This window comes from Periplaneta americana, chromosome 8, assembly GCF_040183065.1.
Source record: "Periplaneta americana isolate PAMFEO1 chromosome 8, P.americana_PAMFEO1_priV1, whole genome shotgun sequence".
NCBI lineage: Eukaryota > Metazoa > Arthropoda > Insecta > Blattodea > Blattidae > Periplaneta > Periplaneta americana.
This window is the reverse complement of record NC_091124.1, coordinates 131113533-131134636: the sequence shown is the minus strand read 5'-3', so window position 1 is coordinate 131134636 and position 21104 is coordinate 131113533. Positions and strand designations below refer to the sequence as shown.

Sequence of the window (21104 nt, the reverse complement as noted above, 5' to 3'; positions counted from 1 at the left end):
AATAATAGAATGATTTACACACCATCCAAACACATGCTTTACCGGTATGCCATTCAAACCTCATCAGTACCAACCACCAATAAAATTTACACTTATATCAACCTAACCACCGGAATCCACAGCGACCTCTATATTTACCCTACTAACCGATGACGTCAATCTTATGACATCACCCCATTCCTCATTCTAGCCAACATATATTCTCATAAACATACTATCGATATCCTATAGTCATATAGACCCCATGTTCCTTTATTATTGTATTGTTAAGGAGAATAAAATTAACGACTATTTGGATTTTTAAAATACCGGTGTGTTATTTTTCCTTAGTTTACGACCATTTACCCAAATTTCGCTCAACTGCTTCTTTTTTATTAGAACTGAGTGACCCAGCCGCATGACTCGAGGATCAGTTACAAGTGAGATTTGGTTTGCTCAGGCTTTTAGTGGCGTATGCCATAGCCCTGTGTAAGACATACCAAAAACCAGACCTAACCTGTCACTGATTCTCGATGATACTGATGTCCGTCATATTGATTAACTTTTTGTGCCGAATAACCATTTAGCCTATTCTATTTAACATTTTTAAGCTTTTTTTTTTTTTTTGTATTATTTACTTTTTCCTCATTTCTGTGAACTATAGGCAATATTTACATTTACAGACAGTAACCCTTGATTAGATTCTTAAAAGCTTTGAAATTGAAAATTACTTTAAGAACATCTCAATGAAATTGTCATTTCATTACTGGAAATTTACGCGGTAATTCTTTACAATTGCGTTACCAGAGGAGAGCTGATATCTATCCAATCCCACCTACCGACGAAAATGCGTCTATGGAAGGCATACCAAAAGCATGAACCATTCAGTCTGACCTGTCACTGATACTAGACCTTATGAAAAATTGCTGTCTACCTTTGTACCTACCAGAAAATTTACATGCATCACTGTTCAATTTATCTTTTGTTTATAGTATGTATGACTCTACTGGAAGTAAAGTGCGTAGCCTACATACATCCTACCTTTCTTATGTGCAGTCCTGAACACCCTCGTCCCTACTTGAAACATAAAAAATTACAAAATTAGATCACTACATTGACAGTGCATGAATAATATATAAAAGCGTGTAAATTTGTATACAACAGATAGGCTATAGCCCATCACTGACATTAAAACCTGTGCCACAAACCAGTGTTCGTTCGTGCGCAGGTTGTCATGGTGGGGGATCTGTTGTGTTGTAGATACACTCCCTATCGACGTCTCGCAGTGAGTACGTTCTAAACTATTCAAAACAGCACTTGTATCCGTGTCCAATCTTTCACTTTTCAATCAATTATTAATATTCCATTTTGACGTATTGTGTAGAGTTAAAACAGATTGTAATTTATAATAATGGAAGGGAAACCAGATGTGCGCGGCAGGCTTTTGAAAAGTGACGCGCGTAAAATTATTATTTATAACATTGCGAAGTGTTTAAGGGGTTAGGTACAGCTTACAGCACTAAAATTTTTGGAAATATTCAACTTTTTTTCCTTCATCACTGTATCTTGTACAATAATGAAAATTGGTATGTGTATAACACTGTCCTTCTGCTATATTAAAAAAATATTTTTACGATTTAAAAAAATAATTTATATTTTTTTTACAAATTCAAAATGGTGACAGTTCACTGTGCAGTGATGAAGCGTTTCCCTCATAATTCATACACTTGTTAACTTTTTCATGTTCTCTCTCTCTTTTATTTTATTGCTGAAACTCATGTTTACAATATCATGCTCTTTCAACTACATTCCTTAATAAATAATATTTTTTTATTTTGTTTTAGAAGAAAGTAGGCCTACTGATACTTGACCATTTTTAAATGAATTTATTTTTATCAGATAATCTATCAAAGGTAGAGGATTGATCTTGCATCATATTGTAGATATAACATACGTAAATATACAAAAAATTTCATCACAGAATGTTGGATAGTTTTTGAGTTATATGGGAAATGCTTTATCACTGCAGAGTGAAAAAAAAAAAAAAAAAAAAAAAAAAAAAAAAAAAAGTAATTTTTTTTTTTAATCGTAAAAATATTTTTTTCATATAGCAAAAGGACAGTGTTCTACACATACCAATTTTCATTATTGTACAAGATACAGTAATGGAGGAAAAAAATGTTAAATATTTCCAAAATTTTACTGCTGTAAGATGTATCTAATCCCTTAAAAGAGAAAAAAAAATGAATTTGAGTTGAAATATAATGTTGTTACATCAACAAGGAAGCTATGTGAGTTTGGGTCAGCTTGATAAAAAACGTTTTGAAAGAAGGTGCAGTGTCATTGTCTATCACAGTTGGAGTCCGACTAGTGTAACCCGGCCTAGCGAGCTGCTTGTATAGTGATGTCTCCTCCTCCATGGCCACGTGAGTATTGGAAAAGTCGAATGACGTTATGTTCATTTTGTTGTATAGTCAGCTGTCCGAAGACAGGTTTGAACCTCATAAATGGCACCAATAAGGTATCATTCATAAGGTAACTAAGTCAGGAGGTAATGGGATAGGGTGGCCAGTCCCTTTTCGACTTCATTGCATACATCACTGACTACACTAATTTATGTCCATTATATACACAACTAGCTGAAAGAGCCTTGCGTTGCCCTAGTTTTCCTTTTTGCTTCTACTTTTAATTAAACTGGTTGTTAGACTTTTCGGAAATTCAGCAGTAGATAACCAAAACGAATTGTCTTTACTAAGCTTTCCTTATCCATAAAGATGAATTTTTACATAGTGTCACTTACATGAATTAATGAACATCTTAGCCAAATGCCTGCCAGGTTTAACTCGATTTAAAACAGCTGTAGATCAGGCAACAAAAAGAAAACATTTCATCACGTGCCTTACGTTCAACTATTTTCTAATATATTGTAACTTTTATTCAACAATGATGTGACGTTTAATCACACACCCGTCAACAATGGGTATTCCCCTCAACACAGCAACACAGTAGTCGTTATTGCACTCCACTGAACTACAGTGACAATTCACGTGTATTATTGAGAAGAACAACAATGTACTCCTAATTTCAACCAATGTTCAGAAAGCACCATGTACAGAACAAAACTGTCAGTTCTCAGTTCACAGTTTGTTCGCCTTGGCTAGTTCTAGCTCACTCACTCATGTTCACGGTATGTCGAACCCCAAGTCTTCCAGACACAGTTCACTGCACTTCGAACCGAAGACTTCTAGATACAGTTCACTGCACTTCGAACTCAATTCTTCCAGACGCGGTTCCCTGCACGTCGAACCCCGCCCTCCAGATGCAGTTCGTTGCATGTCGAACTCAAGACCTCCGGTTACGTTGCACTCGCCTGGATACTGCTACAGTTATGGACCTACTCAAGTTCACTGCACTTCGAACTCAGATCCTCAGGAAACGTCTCCGCTGTCCAGATTAACTAGCTCTCTCGCAGCTGACTGACCAACTCACTCACGGTGTTATATTTATTTACCACGATTGTCTAGAATGTTCTGCATCGCGAAACTTCTGGACCTCCATAACAATCTGTTTCCAGACGTTTCCCCTTCTTTCTCCACTTAGCGCTGTAATCTTTTTTTTTTTACTTGCTCCATGCTGTGCCAAACGTCCACCGAAGCTCGAGCTCCGCTTCCCCCCCCCCCCCGCACCTTCCTTCCCACGCGCCATTCCCTGACGCGGCCAGCATATTTCGGCCTGTCTTAAATGTTATGTTTTATTTAACGACGCTCGCAACTGCATCCGGCCTGTCGCCACATTATATATAGCCTATATGTATTTTTTTCTATTATGGTGTAGTTAAGGCCTCAGGCACTCTCCCCATCATCAGAAATACAAATAAAATAGTAGAAAAAATCAAACTATAAACAAAGTAAATCTAAATGAAAATTTATACAGCCTACAGTCACACAAATTTTAAATGAGTTATCATTGTCTTAAAGTTCATCAAAACAAGAACACACTCCTCAGTCCTATGTGTCCACTTAGTGTGGACTCAATGTTCTCCAGATCTTACATTTTATGTCTGTCAGTTAGTGACCATTAAATTTCAAGTAGCTTATCTTAGTAGTGGGCATCAGCGTATTAAAAGGCATCACAACCTTTCTGCCATTTCCTTCCTCCCCCCCGCAAATGTGACGTTGCACAAAGGTAGAGATAAAATAATTATAAGTTGATCTGAACCTGTGCTGACATACATTTCACTTAATTTCATGTCTATGTGTGCTTTCATTGAACTTCAGAGACATTTGAATCCATTGGAGTGTCATCGTGAACCAACATTTATTTCTCTATTGGTTGTACTAAGTAATCAATATATACGTATATAATTTAATTTATATTGGAAAATTATTTTACCCCTTGACTCTGTATGCCAGCTTATATCTGCATTCTTGAGAAAAGTGGCATAAGTCAGTTTCCACAAACATTTTTTATTAATTTATTGACAACTTATGGAATGTCTGCTCGCTTAGGAAAAGAGACATAAGTATTTCTCCCATTACAATAATTCATACAGAAGAAGATCAACTCGACATAAACCAGTGTGAAGTCAGTTTTTTTCCTTTTCCTGTGAAATTAACATTTTTGACTTGTGCCACTTTTCCCGAGCACTACAGATATCATACCCAGGTTTTTTAAATATGACTTCAGAAATTATATCAAGCAAACTCAGTACATATAATTATACTATTTTTTTATAAACAGAATGCAGATACAATATATTTTTTATTTTATTGAGTTATTTTATGACGCTGTGTCAACATCTCAGGTTATTTAGCTTCTGAATAAGATGAAGGTGATAATGCCGGTGAAATGAGTCCGGAGTCCAGCACCGAAAGTTACCCAGCATTTGCTCGTATTGGGTTGAGGGAAAACCCCCAAAAAAACCTCAACCAGGTAACTTGTCCTGACCTGGTTTTGCAGCCAGACGCGCTGACCGTTACTCCACAGGTGTGGACTGATACAGTATAATTTCGTAAGAAGTCATTGTTTAATATAAAGAATAATATTGTGGGAGACAATGTATATTTTAGAAATTAAGAGATTGTTCTTTCCACAACACTTAACATACTACATTGGCAACATGTTTATTATACAGATAGAATTTCGCAGTAACACATTTTTGGACATGAACAACAATATTTTGAGAGATATATATTTTGGAATTAATACAGTGTTATATTCCGTGGCCTTACATTCACATACTACATTAGGAACATGACAAAAGTATCATTGAATTGTTTTTGATATGCGTACATTTCTTTGTTTTCCACTTCATTGCAGATATACAGTGTGTATATATATATATTACTTACTTACAAATGGCTTTTAAGGAACCCGAAGGTTCATTGCCGCCCTTACATAAGCCCGCCATCGGTCCCTATCCTGTGCAAGATTAATCCAGTTTCTATCATCATATCCCACCTCCCTCAAATCCATTTTAATATTATCCTCCCATCTACGTCTCGGCCTCCCCAAAGGTCTTTTTCCCTCTGGTCTCCCAACTAACACTCTATATACATTTCTGGATTCGCCCATACGTGCTACATGCCCTGCCCATCGCAAACGTCTGGATTTAATGTTCCTAATTATGTCAGGTGAAGAATACAATGCGTGCAGTTCTGCGTTGTGTAACTTTCTCCATTCTCCTGTAACTTCATCCCTCTTAGCCCCAAATATTTTCCTAAGCACCTTATTCTCAAACACCCTTAACCTATGTTCCTCTCTCAGAGTGAGAGTCCAAGTTTCACAACCATACAGAACAACCGGTAATATAACTGTTTTATAAATTCTAACTTGTGTGCAAGAAATGGAGTATTTTATAAAGGCATCATATATGAAATGTGCAGAGACTGGACAAAAAAGCATAATACACTGGATAGAGTAATAAGCAGGCATGTCTTATCGAGGTTTTATATATATATATATATAATCCCATCATCGACATTAAGGTTGATAATAAAAAATCGAGACTCAATCACTGCAGCTGCGACGTGAGGAGGATGTAAGTGCAGGAAAGTGAAGTGTTGTAAACATGAGGACTTGGAGAACATGCACACGGCAAACAACTATAATTTTTTTTTCGAAAGAATTAATTATCGGTATAGTACATATTGTAAATGTCTTTGACGTACAGTACAGTAATTACACAATGGAGTAATACCATCATTTCCCATAACTATGGTCCTGGAACACAACTATGGTCCATTTAAGCTTTGTACTCCATAACATAGTACCTCATTTATCTATATTTTTGCTGTACTATAGTTTGAAGTCAAGTCACTGCAGCTCTCTATGAACGGTCTATGTTACTTCTACAATCTTCTTTAAATAGTTGTATCGTGGTCCATAGTTGTGTTTCAGGACCATAGTTACGGGAAATGACGGTACTGTATTACCTTTCATGAATTGTGTATTTCAATAAAGGAAATTGTTAATAGATACTGTATGTAAGTCAAAGTTAGTATACCCACCTAATACGTGGTCCCGGTTAATACACGGTTTACATGCAGTTCCTTGAACAGCATCTTATCAGGGTATTACTGTACATATATATATATATATATATATATATATATGTGCTCACTTGAAAGCAAGTTACATAATGGACACTGTGAAAAACACGTAGTTTTTAAGTGAATATCTGCAACTTTGAGCAACTGTCCATGAGCTTTATTTTAAAGGTACTGGGTAGTGTTGTTTACAGTATTTTCGCATATAAATATCAATATATGCTATAAAATATTTTTTTGCTCTGTTTTTATCAAACACAGACTAATGTCCTTTGCACTGTGTGACAAACAAATGTTGATGAGTAGTGAGGTGGGCACAGAAACAAATAATTATCTTTCATTGTTTTAATATTATAGACATGGCAGAAAGAAAAGTCTACTGAAAAATAATTGTGATTGTCAACAGTTAGGAACACCTGTTACAAAAAATTTTAATCTCACACTTTTTAAATCCCCCCCCCCCCCAGGTCAGAAAATATTATTTGAGAAAATGAGTGGAATAAAAATAGTATGTTGTCAATTACATAAGCATAATGTGACAAATACGCATGATTTTGCCCTATAAAAATATGACATGTCTCCACATTTTCACTTCTTGAATTAAATACAAAACTGCATTGGCAGATTTGGAGAAAATACAGTTAAATTTTGGATGCTTGAACACTGCTCATAGACATTTCGTAATAGAGACTGTCGGGATGTACTTGTTTGAAAAGCCTTTATCCTTTTTATGCTTCGAGCTGGAAATGTGTTATTGGATGTGGTTTCGCTGTTTTTTTTTTTCATCTAATGTGATTTCCGAATTTCAAACAGTGCATTGTTCAACAGTTACATCAGTCTCGGTGAAATCCTGATTGCATTCCTGAGCCAGGAAGAAAAGTCGAGATTTGGATACTTACAGCATGATGAAATTGTGTACTAAACCTGCAAGGAACATGTTAGTAGACTCCCCACATGATCTCTGTGCATTCAACATCTGCTCATAGCTGATGATGTAAAGTACACTAAATTCGTTACAAACATACTGTTGGTTTACAGATGAACCAAATGGAGGAAACTTAATTTTAACAACAGTCAGGGAGTAGAATTTTCCGTTGTTGCAGGTGTGCTTTGCCTTCAGTCCCACATTCACTGCAGTGCAATGAAAGTCAAAACTAAAATAAGTTATAAAATATGGTGTGAAAAAAAATATTACCAAGTAGGCTACACTAAAAGGACAGAAAAGGGGATTATGAGCAGAGTGAAGCGAAAAAGGGATAAAGATCCCAAAAAGGGGGGTAAAGGTGCTGGAAAATTATCTCCATTCTCAACTGAGGCAACATTTAACATACTGTAGTGGTTTCTTTCAGAGATCTGTAATTTTCCCTAAAAAAGGTGCACACCTAAAAATTCTAATCCTGATCATTCATATTGTGCCATGTGATAAAAATTACTGATATGTTTCTTATCTTTTCATTTCTAGATTTTCAACTTCTCGTCACACCTTAATGTGGGTGCCTGACTCATTCTTCACAGCTTTACTTAGTGGCAGAATATCAAGTTTGAGAGATGAAATGGGAGCTATATTTATCGACAGAGATCCAAAGCTTTTTGCTACAATCTTGAACTATTTGAGGACAAGAGATATTGACTTAAATGTAGACATACGTGCATTTCGTCATGAAGCAGAATATTATGGAATTACACCATTAGTGAAGAGATTAATGCTGTGTGAAGACTTAAGCCAATCATCATGCGGTGATGTTTTGTTTTATGGATATCTTCCTCCTCCATGTATGTACATTATTAAAACTAACCACATTGTGGGCAAAGTCTAGATTCTGTATAATGACTCGAGCTATTGTTGCACACTATCAAGTTGCATACAACATATTTTCAATATTCTTCTCTCTGTTCTGCTATCATCATTTGTCTGCTAGGAATACGTATTCCAACTGATGTACTACTGTTATCAATCAGTCATCAGCAGTTCCCTCTTGCCACCACATCCATGTTACTGCTGAGAAGTAGTTCCACTATCAGTGACAGTGTTAGGTAGGGTTTGATGAGGAGACACATTTGTCACAAGTGACACATGTCAGTAATAGCCACACTTTCAGTGACAAGTTACATAAGGTTTGATGAGGAAATACATTTATGACAGTTGATACTACGATGGGTTACAGCCCAATTGTCAGTAACAAGATTAGGTAGATTTTGATGAAGGAATACATTTATGACAAGTTACACTATCAGTAATAGTTCTACTGCCAATGACAGGTAGCCCATTGTTACAGGGCAGAAAAAATGTATTTTTTTTTTAATTAAAATTAAAATCAGTGGTGTTTTATTTAAATAATTTTTTTATTACAATAATTTTTTTAATTAAATATTTTTATGCAAATCTAGTCTTTCAGGTAAAGCTCCCTGTGAAGCAGATTTGAATAATTTCAAGGGAAAAATTGTTCCGGGGCCGGGTATCGATCCCGGGACCTCTGGTTGAACGTACCAGCGCTCTGCCAACTGAGCTACCCAGGAACTCCACCCGACACCGTCTCAACATTTCCCTTTATATCCACACAACTCGCGTGGGCTGACGAAATGCCAGAGACCCACATCGAGTGCACACAATCTCTCTGTGACTTGGAACAATTTTTCCCTTGAAATTATTCAAATCTGCTTCACAGGGAGCTTTACCTGAAAGACTAGATTTGCATAATATATACGTCACTGTGTACGTTAACAGAAAACCACAATTCCAAGTCACACAGAGATTGTGTGCACTCGATGTGGGTCTCTGGCATTTCGTCAGCCCACGCGAGTTGTGTGGATATAAAGGGAAAAGTTGAGACGGTGTCGGGTGGAGTTCCTGGGTAGCTCAGTTGGCAGAGCGCTGGTACGTTCAACCAGAGGTCCCGGGATCGATACCCGGCCCCGGAACAATTTTTCCCTTGAAATTATAAATATTTTAAATTAATTTTTTTAATTGTATTTATTGAAGTAAACAAGGTATTGTTAATACAAATCACACCAATGACCAAACAGGAGTTAGGCTTTTACCAGTTTTAAGTTAAAAAAAAAAAAAAAAAGCATACATGAAACAAATGAAACCAGAAGAAGCTCCAAAACTGAATGCTTAACCTAAAATACAGAAGCCTAATATACTAATCAGCAGGGAAAGGATTTATATGTAAATACATATTTACTTATAAAGCTAATATAATTTATATTTTGCATTATCTTTATGTTTCACAATGTGTAGGGTTGAAAAATCCTACTTTTATTTTCCATATTTTTCCATATTTTAGAGTTTAGTACATATTTTCGTTAATTTCCATATATTTTCCATATTTCATATAAAACAGTCCATATTATATTAGGTTTAACAATAAAACAAAACAAAATTCCATTAACTTTTAAAAATACATTTCAACAATAGAGATTTAAACACATGTTCAGTAATCCCTTTAACATCAGAGTTATTTGAAAATTAGCAGTCCTATCAACAATGGGAAAGTAAGTTACAAAACTGTATTAATTTAATTTAAAATTTTTAACAGACTTCAGTTGTGCAGCTCAACAGTTAAATGCCAGTCAGAGTACACATAGGTTCAGTTTTGTAAATCATACTATAAAGACGGTAAATATGCCAAAAGTACGTCATTCAGTCAATTTAAAATCAAAACTAACAAGTTACATTTCAGAATTTAAAGAAGATGGTTTATCAACTGACAATAAAATATTATTTTGTAATTTGTGTCAGTGTGCAGTATCATCTACACAAAAGTTCCTGGTGCAACAACACATTACAACTAGTAAACATCAGGCCAACAAACAACTAAATTCCAAGCAGAGACAATTGTTTTTAACACAACCAACAACATCGAATGTAAGATCTGAGTTTAACATCGACCTGTGCCGTTCTCTCATCTCTGCTGATATTCCTCTCTACAAACTAAAGAATAAGGTCTTCAGGGAATTCCTTGAAAAATATACTCAACATACAATCCCGGATGAGTCAACACTTAGGAAGACGTATGCTCCATCCATCTACGATGAGACAATACAGAAGATAAGAGATGAAATTAAAGATAGTTCAATTTGGGTTTCCATTGATGAGACTCCCGACAAAGAAGGTAGACTTGTTGGTAATGTAGTTATCGGTTTGTTAAGTGAACAATATTCTGAACGAATTCTTTTACATTGTGATGTTCTAGAAAAGTGCAATAACAAAACTATAGTTAAACTGTTCAACGAAGCTATGGGTATCCTGTGGCCAAAGGGTATTATGTACGATAATGTGTTATTCTTTATTAGCGATGCTGCCCCTTATATGGTCAAAGCTGGACAAGCATTATCTGTTGTATATCCTAAATTGACTCATTTTACTTGTGTGGCGCATGCATTTCATCGTGTGGCAGAAGTGGTCAGAGACAATTTCCCTAAAGTAGATTTGTTGATTTCATCAGTGAAAAAAGTATTTCTCAAAGCTCCCAGTAGAGTTAACGTGTTGAAAGAAATGTACCCTGAAATTCCATTGCCACCAAAGCCAATTTTAACTAGATGGGGTACATGGCTAGAAGCAGTTGAATATTATGCCGAACATATAGACTCTATTAACAATGTTCTCCTTGCATTGGACTCTGAAGATGCAGTCTCAATTGATACTGCGAAAACAGTTACCTGTGACATAAGTGTGAAGAATGACTTAGCTCACATTCAGCATACATTTTCATGCATCATAAAAACGCTCAAAAGTCTCCAAAATAGGCACCTTTCACTATCTGAAAGTTTTGAAATTATAAATAGTACTGTGGAACAACTGAATCGTGGTAGAGGTAAAGTTGCAGATGCAGTAAGAGCTAAGGTGGACACTGTACTTTCAAAAAACCCTGGATATGAAGAACTACAAAAGGTTGTTGCTGTGATGAGTGGTGAATCAACAGTGAAGATTAACTTGGACTTATCCCCAGCAGACATTGTGAAATTGAATTATGTACCAGTTACTTCTTGTGACGTCGAACGCTCTTTTAGTCAGTATAAATCTATCCTCAGAGACAATAGAAGAAGATTCACTTTTCAGCACTTGAAAGAAATGTTTGTAACCTATTGTTATGGTAACAGACAATAAAAATTGTGTTTTGTTGAAACTACATTGGAAGATAAGGTACGTCCATTATATTTTTTGTTTAGTTTGATTAAAATGTACCAATATTTAACGTACATAGTCATTTTTTTATAATTTTAAGTCCATATTTAATTCCATATTTTGGTAAAAATCCATATTTAATTCCATATTTTGGTAAAAATAACTACATATATATTTACATATTTCATATATTTTTAGTCCATATAAATCCGTTCCCTGCTAATCAGACTCCTAGTTAATTACATGTCTGCATAAGCATACAAGCTAGATAGATACATTGAAAACATCATCAGAAACAATATACAATTCATCAGTCATACTGCAGTCAAGAACAACACAGACCTAGTGAACCACATGAAGGACAAACACAAACCCCACAATTCAACACTAGCATCGTTTGATATCACAAGTCTAGATACAATCACTCACATACCCATTTGTGAAATAATAATAATAATAATAATAATAATAATAATAATAATAATAATAATAATAATACTAGAACATATGTCAAAAGACAACAACACTCCAAAATCACAAATAGATAAAAACTCAGCAAATTATTTTGAAATAGTTTCTTCATCTTGGATTGTGTTTAATGATGTGTGCTTATTCAAATGTTTGTATAGGAACACAAGTTTTTATCTACTTAAAGATTAATTTTTGGTCCTACAGAATACATCTGTTATGGTAACAATTGATATTAGAGGAGAAAAATCACTCCGGTGCCAGGGATCGAACCCAAGTCCTTGGTTCTACGTACCAAGTGCTCTAACCATTGAGCTATGCCGAAGTTCAGTCCACAGCACCAGATCGAATATTTGATCCCTGGCGCCAGAGCAAATTTTTCTCCTCTAATATCAATTGTTACCATAACAGATGTAGGTATTCTGTATGACTAAAAATTAATCTTTACATACAGTGGATGATCAAATTATTAGGGACACTTGGTAAAATTAGGAATTTCATCTTCAAATTCACATTAAACACGAGTAATTTGGATTTTCTCAACTGGAAAAGCTTTATTACTCTAAATTGTGTTTTATAAACAATATTAATGCATATTTAATTATGTAATAATGAATATGGAATTAAATAAACAAGAAAACTAATATTTTGTCACACATCCATTTGCAGCAATTATAGTTTTGGCATACTAGAAATGCATTGAAGACAATTCTTTTTAATTTCTTGGCTGTGATACCACATATTGATCAGTTTTTCTATTAAAGATTGTTTATTTTAATAATTTCTGAATGAATTTGCCTCTTCATTAGCTCCCAAATATTTTCAATCGGATTAAGGTTCGGAGAGTTACTAGGTCAGTCCAGAACCCTAATTTTGTTATCAGACAGAAATTTTGTCACCTTATTTGCCTTGTGACAGGGCGCAGAGGCGTGCATGAACACAAAATAACCATCTGGATACCATTCACGGACTTGTGAAAGAAGCCGTTCCTTCAGAACCTTTAGGTATTGATATTATCTCATCATTTCTTGAGCAAAATACAGGCGACCAGTTCTATGACCACTAATCACAGACCACACCATGATGCTTAGAAGATGTTTAACAGTTTTCTACATAGAAAGGCGCCAATGAGAGGTGCTGGAATCAACATATCTTCTATGACAACCCGTCGGAGGATCAAAGAGTTAGGGTTTTCATGTCGCACTCCAACCAAGAAACTATTCCTGAAACCATACATAGTGAAGAAGCGTCTCTCTTGGGCAAAGCAACATCAATCTTGGACTGTGGATGAGTGGAAAAAAGTGAGTTGTTTGTCTTTCACATGATTTCTTTGTTAGTCACAATTTTACTTTGTGCAAATGTGTTTTATGTAGGCCTACTGTTCATTTCTTTTTTCAGGTGTGTTTTTCAGATGAATCTATCATACAGATACTTGCTGACAAATCTGTGTTCGTTAGAAGGCGTAAAGGTGAAAAGTACAATAATGACTGTATTATGAAGACTGTTAAACATCCTCTAAGCCTCATGGTGTGGTCTGTGATTAGTGGTCATGGTCGTCTGTATTTTGTTCAAGGAATGATGAGACAATATCAATACATAAAGATTCTGAAGGAACGGCTTCTTCCACATATCCGTGAATGGTTTCCAGATGGTTATTTTGTGTTCATGCACGCCTCTGCGCCCTGTCACAAGGCAAATAAGGTGACAAAATTCCTGTCTGACAACAAAATTAAGGTTCTAGATTGGCCTGGTAACTCTCCAGACCTTAATCCGATTGAAAATATTTGGGAGCTAATGAAGAGGCAAGTTCATTCAGAAATTATTACAAATAAACAATCTTTAATAGAAAAACTGATCAATGTGTGGCATCACAGCCAAGAAATTAAAAAGAATTGTATCCAATGCATTTCTAGTATGCCAAATAGAGTTAATGCTGTAATTGCTGCAAAGGGATGTGTGACAAAATATTAGTTTTCTTGTTTATTTCATTCTATATTCATTATTACACAATTAAATATGTAATAATATTGTTTATAAAACACTATTTAGAGTAAAAAAGCTTTTCCAGTTGAGAAAATCCAAATTACTTGTGTTTTACATGAATTTGAAGATGGCATTCTACTTTTACCAAGTGTCCCTAATAATGTGATCACCCACTGTAGATTCTTCGAGTAACAGTGTATATTACTGTGAAATCCCGACCATCATGTTACTCAATTGAGTGTGCTCCCTGTATAATGGCAGTGTTGACTTAATATAAATGTCAACTTGGAGTCAGGCCCCAAAGGAAAAAACACTGGAGGAGAGGATTTGATTCAGTGCTGTGGATTGAACTTTGGCGTAGCTCAGTGGTTAGAGTGCTTGGTACATAGAACCAAGGACCTGGGTTCGATTATCAGAAGTTTTTATGCTTTTTCTGTACCAAGCCTGTTGCGTAACTTAGAATGCACAACACCAAATATAGAGAAAACACATTCTACACTAGCAAAGATGCTCTTGCAGTTAGCAGCTGACTAATTGCATTCATGACGTCTTTGTCATTAGTAATGATAGATTCTTGTGAATTCCACCACTGCTGTGCAGTCATCTGTGTACTGTGGGCAAGATTTTGCTTCATACTTCACAATTGTACATAAGAATGAGGATCCACTGTAGTTAGTTTGAGCAAACTGAAGTGCAGATTCACGTTCCTCTACTGTTAGTTTATATTGGGAGGAATGTTGAAGCTTAGGATAAACCAAGAAAGCCAAACAATGTGATTGTAGCACTTTTGAAATATCTTTGTTGTGGAATGATTCTTGTCTTCATGTATTATATTTATTCTTTCCAAGTTGTCTTTCAGAGCTTTCCATTCTTCGACAGTTTGGCCAATTGTGCAATCATTTTTCTGACAAATGTCAGGTGCTACTGATATAGATTTTAACATATTTAACAAGTCTTCTGCATTATGCTTAATTTGAAAGTCACTCACTTTTTTCGAAATCGAGCTGGGAATTTTGTCTCTGTTCTCTTCAGAAATTTTCATGAACGTAGACCAAGTTTTGTGTATGCAGTGAGTCAGTCCACAAGTGTGTTCCATTTCACATCTTACGGTAATATTGACTGTCCACCTTCATTTTTTAATTTAGCATTTGCAAAATGATTGTTGCGAAAGTATTTTACAATTTCTGTGACATGTTCTTTTACATTTGGAGCATTTTTTTTTATAAATCTTGAGATGGAAGGTTCAAAATATGGGTAGGACAACCGTAAGTAATTACATCAAAGTCTTCACAATGCTTAAGAGCATCTCTCATTTTTGACATATTACTTGCATTACACTGGTCTGCGTCATTTTTCAGGTCAACATGTTCATAGCTGTTCTTTTATATTTTGTGCATGCTGAATTCAGAAATATAACTCATTTTGCTCAGTCAGGTCAGATTTTCTTGCTATCGCATTTTTTAAAAAGTGATATTTCAGAGATAAATTGTATCTTATAGTTATTAGACAATACTAATTATGGTTTCAAGTCTGACTTAGATGTGCGTAAATAGTAAAATATGTATATAGAATGAAACACGAACACCATTATTGTGGAAGGAAGGACCTTTTCAAGGACTTTCGTGCGTGTTTTGCATCTGGAACATCCCTCTTGAGGTAACCTGCTAGCAATAGTCTGCAAGCATGTTCACAGCCCAACAATTCTGTTACCTCTATTTCTTCACTCGAATGTCTCAGTGAAAGCGCTCGCCTTGCTCCTCTCTGTATTCCCCACAGTTTTCAGGAAAGTAATCTAAATGCGAACTGAGAAAGTGCATCTTTATGGACATACATGCACTAAGAGCCTAGTAGCTCCGCAGGAGTTTCTCAACAGCATGTTTGTAATCTGAGCTCCTACGGTTGCCCAGAAAGGTCTTAATAATAGACCTCAATGCGAGCCAGGCATTACTCTCTTTATCCTTTTTATGATCATTGAATTTAGCACCATTCATAAGCTCCCTGATTTGAAGGCCATCAAAAATACCTGCTGTTAGTTTTACCTCACTGACACGTGGAAATTTCTGACCTAGGAAAGCAAGAGCTCTTTTTTCTTTGTTGAGTGTCTTGACAAAATTTTTCATTAGGCCACATTTGATGTACAGTGGCGAAAGTAGAATTTTTGAGGATCCACGAGAGCTTCTGACAGAGCATTGTGTGAACCTGGTTTCAGGCTAGTCTTGCTTTCCAGATGCGTTGAAGAAAGTGCAGCACACACGAGATACGAAAGGTTTGTCCTGATCACCAATTTTGACACCAAAGTAGGCATGATATTCGTGCATTTTCCTTGCAAATGGAGTGATTTTAAACTATCGATTGGCATAGTGACTTTACCACAAATGTAGTAAAATCGGTCAGGGTGAGTCTTGCACTTTCTATTAATTTTGTAAAAACGTTCCTTAAATCAGTCTCATCACTGAGAAAGCTCAAGCCAGACTACGTTGAGCTGCAAGAAAGAGTTGATTTTACCCCCATCTCTCTCTCTCTCCCTCTCTCTCTCCCTCCCTCTCTCCCTCTCTCTCCCCCTCCCCCTCCCCCTCTCCCTCCCTCTCTCCCTCTCTCCCCCTCCCTCTCTTCTCTCCCTCTCCCTCCCTCTATTTCCCTCCCTCCCCCTCCCTCCCCTCCCTCCCCCTCCCCCTCTCCCCATCTGTCCCCCTCTCCCTCTCTCTCCCTCTTTCTCTCTCTCTCCCCCTCCCCTTCCCCCTCTCCCTCTCTCTCTCTTATGCTGATTTACAAGTACCCTATTTCATTGTTGCAGATATATATTTTAAAAGTATCTCTTATAAGTTTTGCATTGTCGGCAGTCCGACCAGAGTGTTGTGGCCTTTGCATAGCCATTTTGGCTGGAAAGAAAACAGTGTCCTTTAGGTGGCGCTGCACCCCTTCCTTGTCTATGATCATATTCTATAACACACAGCAAGCTTTGACGATATTGTCAGCTGTTCTTTCGGTAGTTTCTATGGCTTTTGAAAATATTCGCCATTTAGAATACAGAATGCCGAAGGCACACTCCACTGTTTTTCTTGCTCTTGATAGGCGTTTATTGAAACATTCACTGTCTTTTTCAAGATTTTCACCACTGTAGGGCTTTAGCACATTCTCCAGAAGGGGATAGGCTTCATCGCCAATGAAAACAAATGGTACCAATGTGTTTGTTGATGGCAGATACTCATTCAAAGGAATATTAAGTTGCTTATTTTTTAGTAACTCATACATATCTGAGGAGCGGAATGTGCCTCCGTCACTCTGCTTTCCATACCCACCAACATTAATTATAGTAAACCTATAATTTGCATCTACCACTGCTTGCAGAACAATGGAATAGAAGTGTTTATAATTGAAATACATCGTACCCGAATGTGCAGGGCAATTGATACGAATGTGTTTCCCGTCAATCGCTCCCAAGCAATTAGGGAAATTCCATACATTGAAGTACTCTTCCGCAATCTTCCTGAAGGTATCTGATGTTAGAACTGGCATATGCAGCGGTTGTAAAATTTTCCATAAAATCTCCACAATTTCCTTTACAATTAAGCCAACTGTAAAAGATCCCATGCGAAATTCAAAAGCAAGGTGCTTAAAAGAAGCCCCAGTTGCAAGGTACCTATAAGTATAAATCCAGTGTTAGCCCATGAAAACATAAATAGGCTGCATATTCAAAATATGTAATTTAAATCAGATTTTGGTAGTAGGCTGGAGGAGCTCTTATATCCGATGATATTCCGTGAATTTTCATTGAAATGATGTTTTAGTCTACAAAAATATGACATAAACTTTTCGTATAGATTCGTAACTGGAGCTGAAATTTAATCAATTTTAAAATTACAAATAGTGAATTCGGACAAACGAACATCACCAAACATGTGTAACGTGTTCACCAATAGGCCTAATTGATATAATGGAAGTCTTCGATCTCATTTTAAGAGTTTAATCGCTTTCTGCATATATCTTAATGCCACGATAAATTAAGAAAAAGAAAAATAATAACTGATGTCAATAAAATTATTGAGAATGTTCACTAGGCACTATTTTGTAAAATAAATAACTAATATCAATCAAATTATTGAGAATGTTTACTAGGCAGTATTTTGTAAAATAAATAATAACCAATATCAATCAAATTATTGAGAACGTTCACTAGGCACTATTTTATAAGAATTGTACAGTATTTACCTCAGTGTGAGTACAAGCCATTCTTCCTGCAAAATAGGATTCCCGTGGCAATTTTTCCAAGTCTTCTGCATGGAATCTTTAGTTAAATTGAGAAGATAATCGAAAGTTTCGATTTCCATTCTCAGGTAGCTAAAGAATTTTTCTGGGAAGTTTCGCACATTTTTAAAAAGATGATGATATTTGCCAAACGCACCTCTTTCATTATTTATAGGGTGAACGGAACACTCTCGAGAAGAGGATTCTTGTAAAATTAACCACTTTGATCCTACACTGTCTAACAAATCGAATTCGTCCTCACTACTTGAATCCATTGCGATATCAAGTCTACACAAAGATTCCAAGGAGGTGACCTAATCAGCTGTGAGTCAGCTGAGAGATTAAAGCGACCTGCAAACAAGCTCCAATTTGTGCACACCAAGCTTCCTTGTCTTTCATAAACACTGATAGCGGAACCTGCTAGCTTTAAAGCTAGACGCCAACGTGTTCGTACCCTAAGACAGCTATTGGGGAATGTTCGTTATTCGACTACCTCTGTGTGACTCTGTAGTATACGAGTAAACATTGGACTCCTATTTTTGAGTATCAGTTGTTGCTGGTTCGAATCCTACCAGCTCTAGTAGTAAGTACGTTTACTTGTACAATATAATAAATAAAAGTATTGTCTTGAGATGAAATGTAACAGCTGAAGACAAGACAGAGGATGGAAGAGGAGAGGAGGTTGTGGAGAAATGGAAGAGGATGGTTGGTTTGCATAGAGAGGCATCTGTTAATCAGGTTTTTAAATTATTTCTCGTTAGCACTGTAAATTTACGTAGTCACGTTTGTGCAAGAATGACTGAAGTTATTATACAGGTTCTAGACTTTTTCCCAATATGTAGCTATAATTAATACAAATATAGCTCATCTTCACTTTTTAATAATATTGTCGATTTTGTGGCAGGTATACCAGTTCAGGATCCTGGTGTAACGTGTTCATCTCCACCTGGAGAAAATTCAGCAGCTGTACATGCAGCAGCTCGACCAGGCTCTATCGTGCGTGTTCCAGTTGATCCTAGTCCAGCATCTACTTCTGTCAATAATGGCAATACAGCAGTGAGCACAACTGCACCATCATTGCCTACATTGCCATCTGCCATAATTTCTTGTGTCCCTCCTCCTGTTCCTCCTTTGGCTCCTTTGTCAGTCCCCGCTACTCCAGTAGTAACCCCTCCATGTCTTGCTCCCGCTGCAACCACTGCAGTTACTATTAACCCAGTATTATCCACTTCTCATAATAATGGAATTTTGTTAGGAGGTGCTCATGTCCTTGGCTCACATCCACAGCCTCCTCAGCGATCTGTGTCAGGCCATTCTCGAAACTCATCTCTGGATCTTCGGGTGTCATCGAATGGCTGTGCAACAGTGTCTTCTCGAAGCTCGACAGATATTCGTAATATAGCTGGACGGTCAGCAGTTGGTCACTCCAGGGCAGCATCATTGGACCTTCGCCATACACGGAACTCATCAGCAGATCTGAATAAGCTCTTTCGTAATGACGTGGGATTGGTGTTTGGGGCTCATCAAGGTAAGAAAATTGTTGAAATTTGTCTGTTATGTGCTGAGTTATTTTAGTATCTATTGGATAATTACATTGTGTTGATTTACTTCGTTTAATTTTTTTTTTTTTTAGTTTCTTTTCTAGAAGGGTTTCTTTGTTGTTTGGACTGAGTTGCCCATGTCGTTTAATTCTTACATTGAAAAAGTCACAAGAAATTGAAAGTTATTAAAACAAGGGAATTTGCTTTCTGTCAGAAGGTCTTCAGTTTATTTACACAAAATTACTGTATGTCTCAGTGTAACATATGCCACATGTTAGATTTTATTGGTACTGGATGCTTCCTACTGCTTGAAGATCAAACTACATCACACATATCACTACTGCTATAACAAGATGTGTGTATTCGGATTGCAGTATTTCTTTAAAAAGTGTGTAATGTGCCTGAGTTAGATTTTCTTTCGAGCATCATGTATTAATATATAATTCTTACGTATGTACAGAGTCTGCTTGTAAAATTCGAAGGCTGTTTGCAAAAAGATTTCCTGGTGTGAAGATTCCAGCTTGTGTAATAATCTATAAATTAGTACATAAATTTCTGGAGACTGTACGTATTACAGAAAGTACAGAAAGGGAAAAAATATTTTCATGGAAGACACATTAGATGGCATTGACTACCACTTGGAAAATTCCACTAAAAATCCATTATGTGGCTTTCCCAACTAGCTGGAATTACTCTTTCTTCTGCAGATATAGACCTACAGAGTTGTTGAAAATTAAACTATACAAAATTAATAGCTCATGAATTCATGACACATAAAATTAATCCTCATAACACACACAAAATTGTGTGCAGAGCTGTATCTGGATGATTCCTGGAAAAGGCATACATTTCATGACTTGGTTGTGAATAACATGCATGATGGAGAAATGAACCTACATCTTATTTTCTTCTCTGTCGAAGCTTGGTTCCATCTCCATGGCTACATAAATTCGCAGAATTACCAATACTGATCCATTGAAAAACCAGATATTAGTCACGAGATTCCCAGATATGAGAAAGTTTGTGTATGATGTGCCATGAGTAGGGAAAGAACTGTTGGACCATTAGTTTTTGTTTCAAGAAACAGTTAATGTCGATAGGTATGTAAATCCAATATTATATGCTTTTTTTTTTCAAGAGTTGAAGGAAATGGAACGAAATTTACGCATTTCAACAGGATTCTGCCACTGCTCGTACATTGAACATTTGCGT

At 36.3% G+C, this 21104-nt stretch overlaps 1 protein-coding gene across 5 annotated transcripts in view; it reads left to right on the top strand.

Moving 5' to 3' along the window:
- The window catches only part of LOC138705047 (BTB/POZ domain-containing protein KCTD3), a 139761-nt gene that overhangs the window by 1603 nt on the left and 117054 nt on the right, over nucleotides 1-21104 (top strand). For all 5 annotated transcript variants that reach the window (XM_069833620.1, XM_069833619.1, XM_069833618.1 and 2 more), the window contains exons 2-3: nucleotides 7990-8300; nucleotides 19256-19879. In XM_069833620.1, the coding sequence (XP_069689721.1) occupies nucleotides 8015-8300; nucleotides 19256-19879 (910 nt within the window). In that variant the 5' untranslated portion in view covers nucleotides 7990-8014. The remainder of the gene's footprint in view (nucleotides 1-7989; nucleotides 8301-19255; nucleotides 19880-21104) is intronic.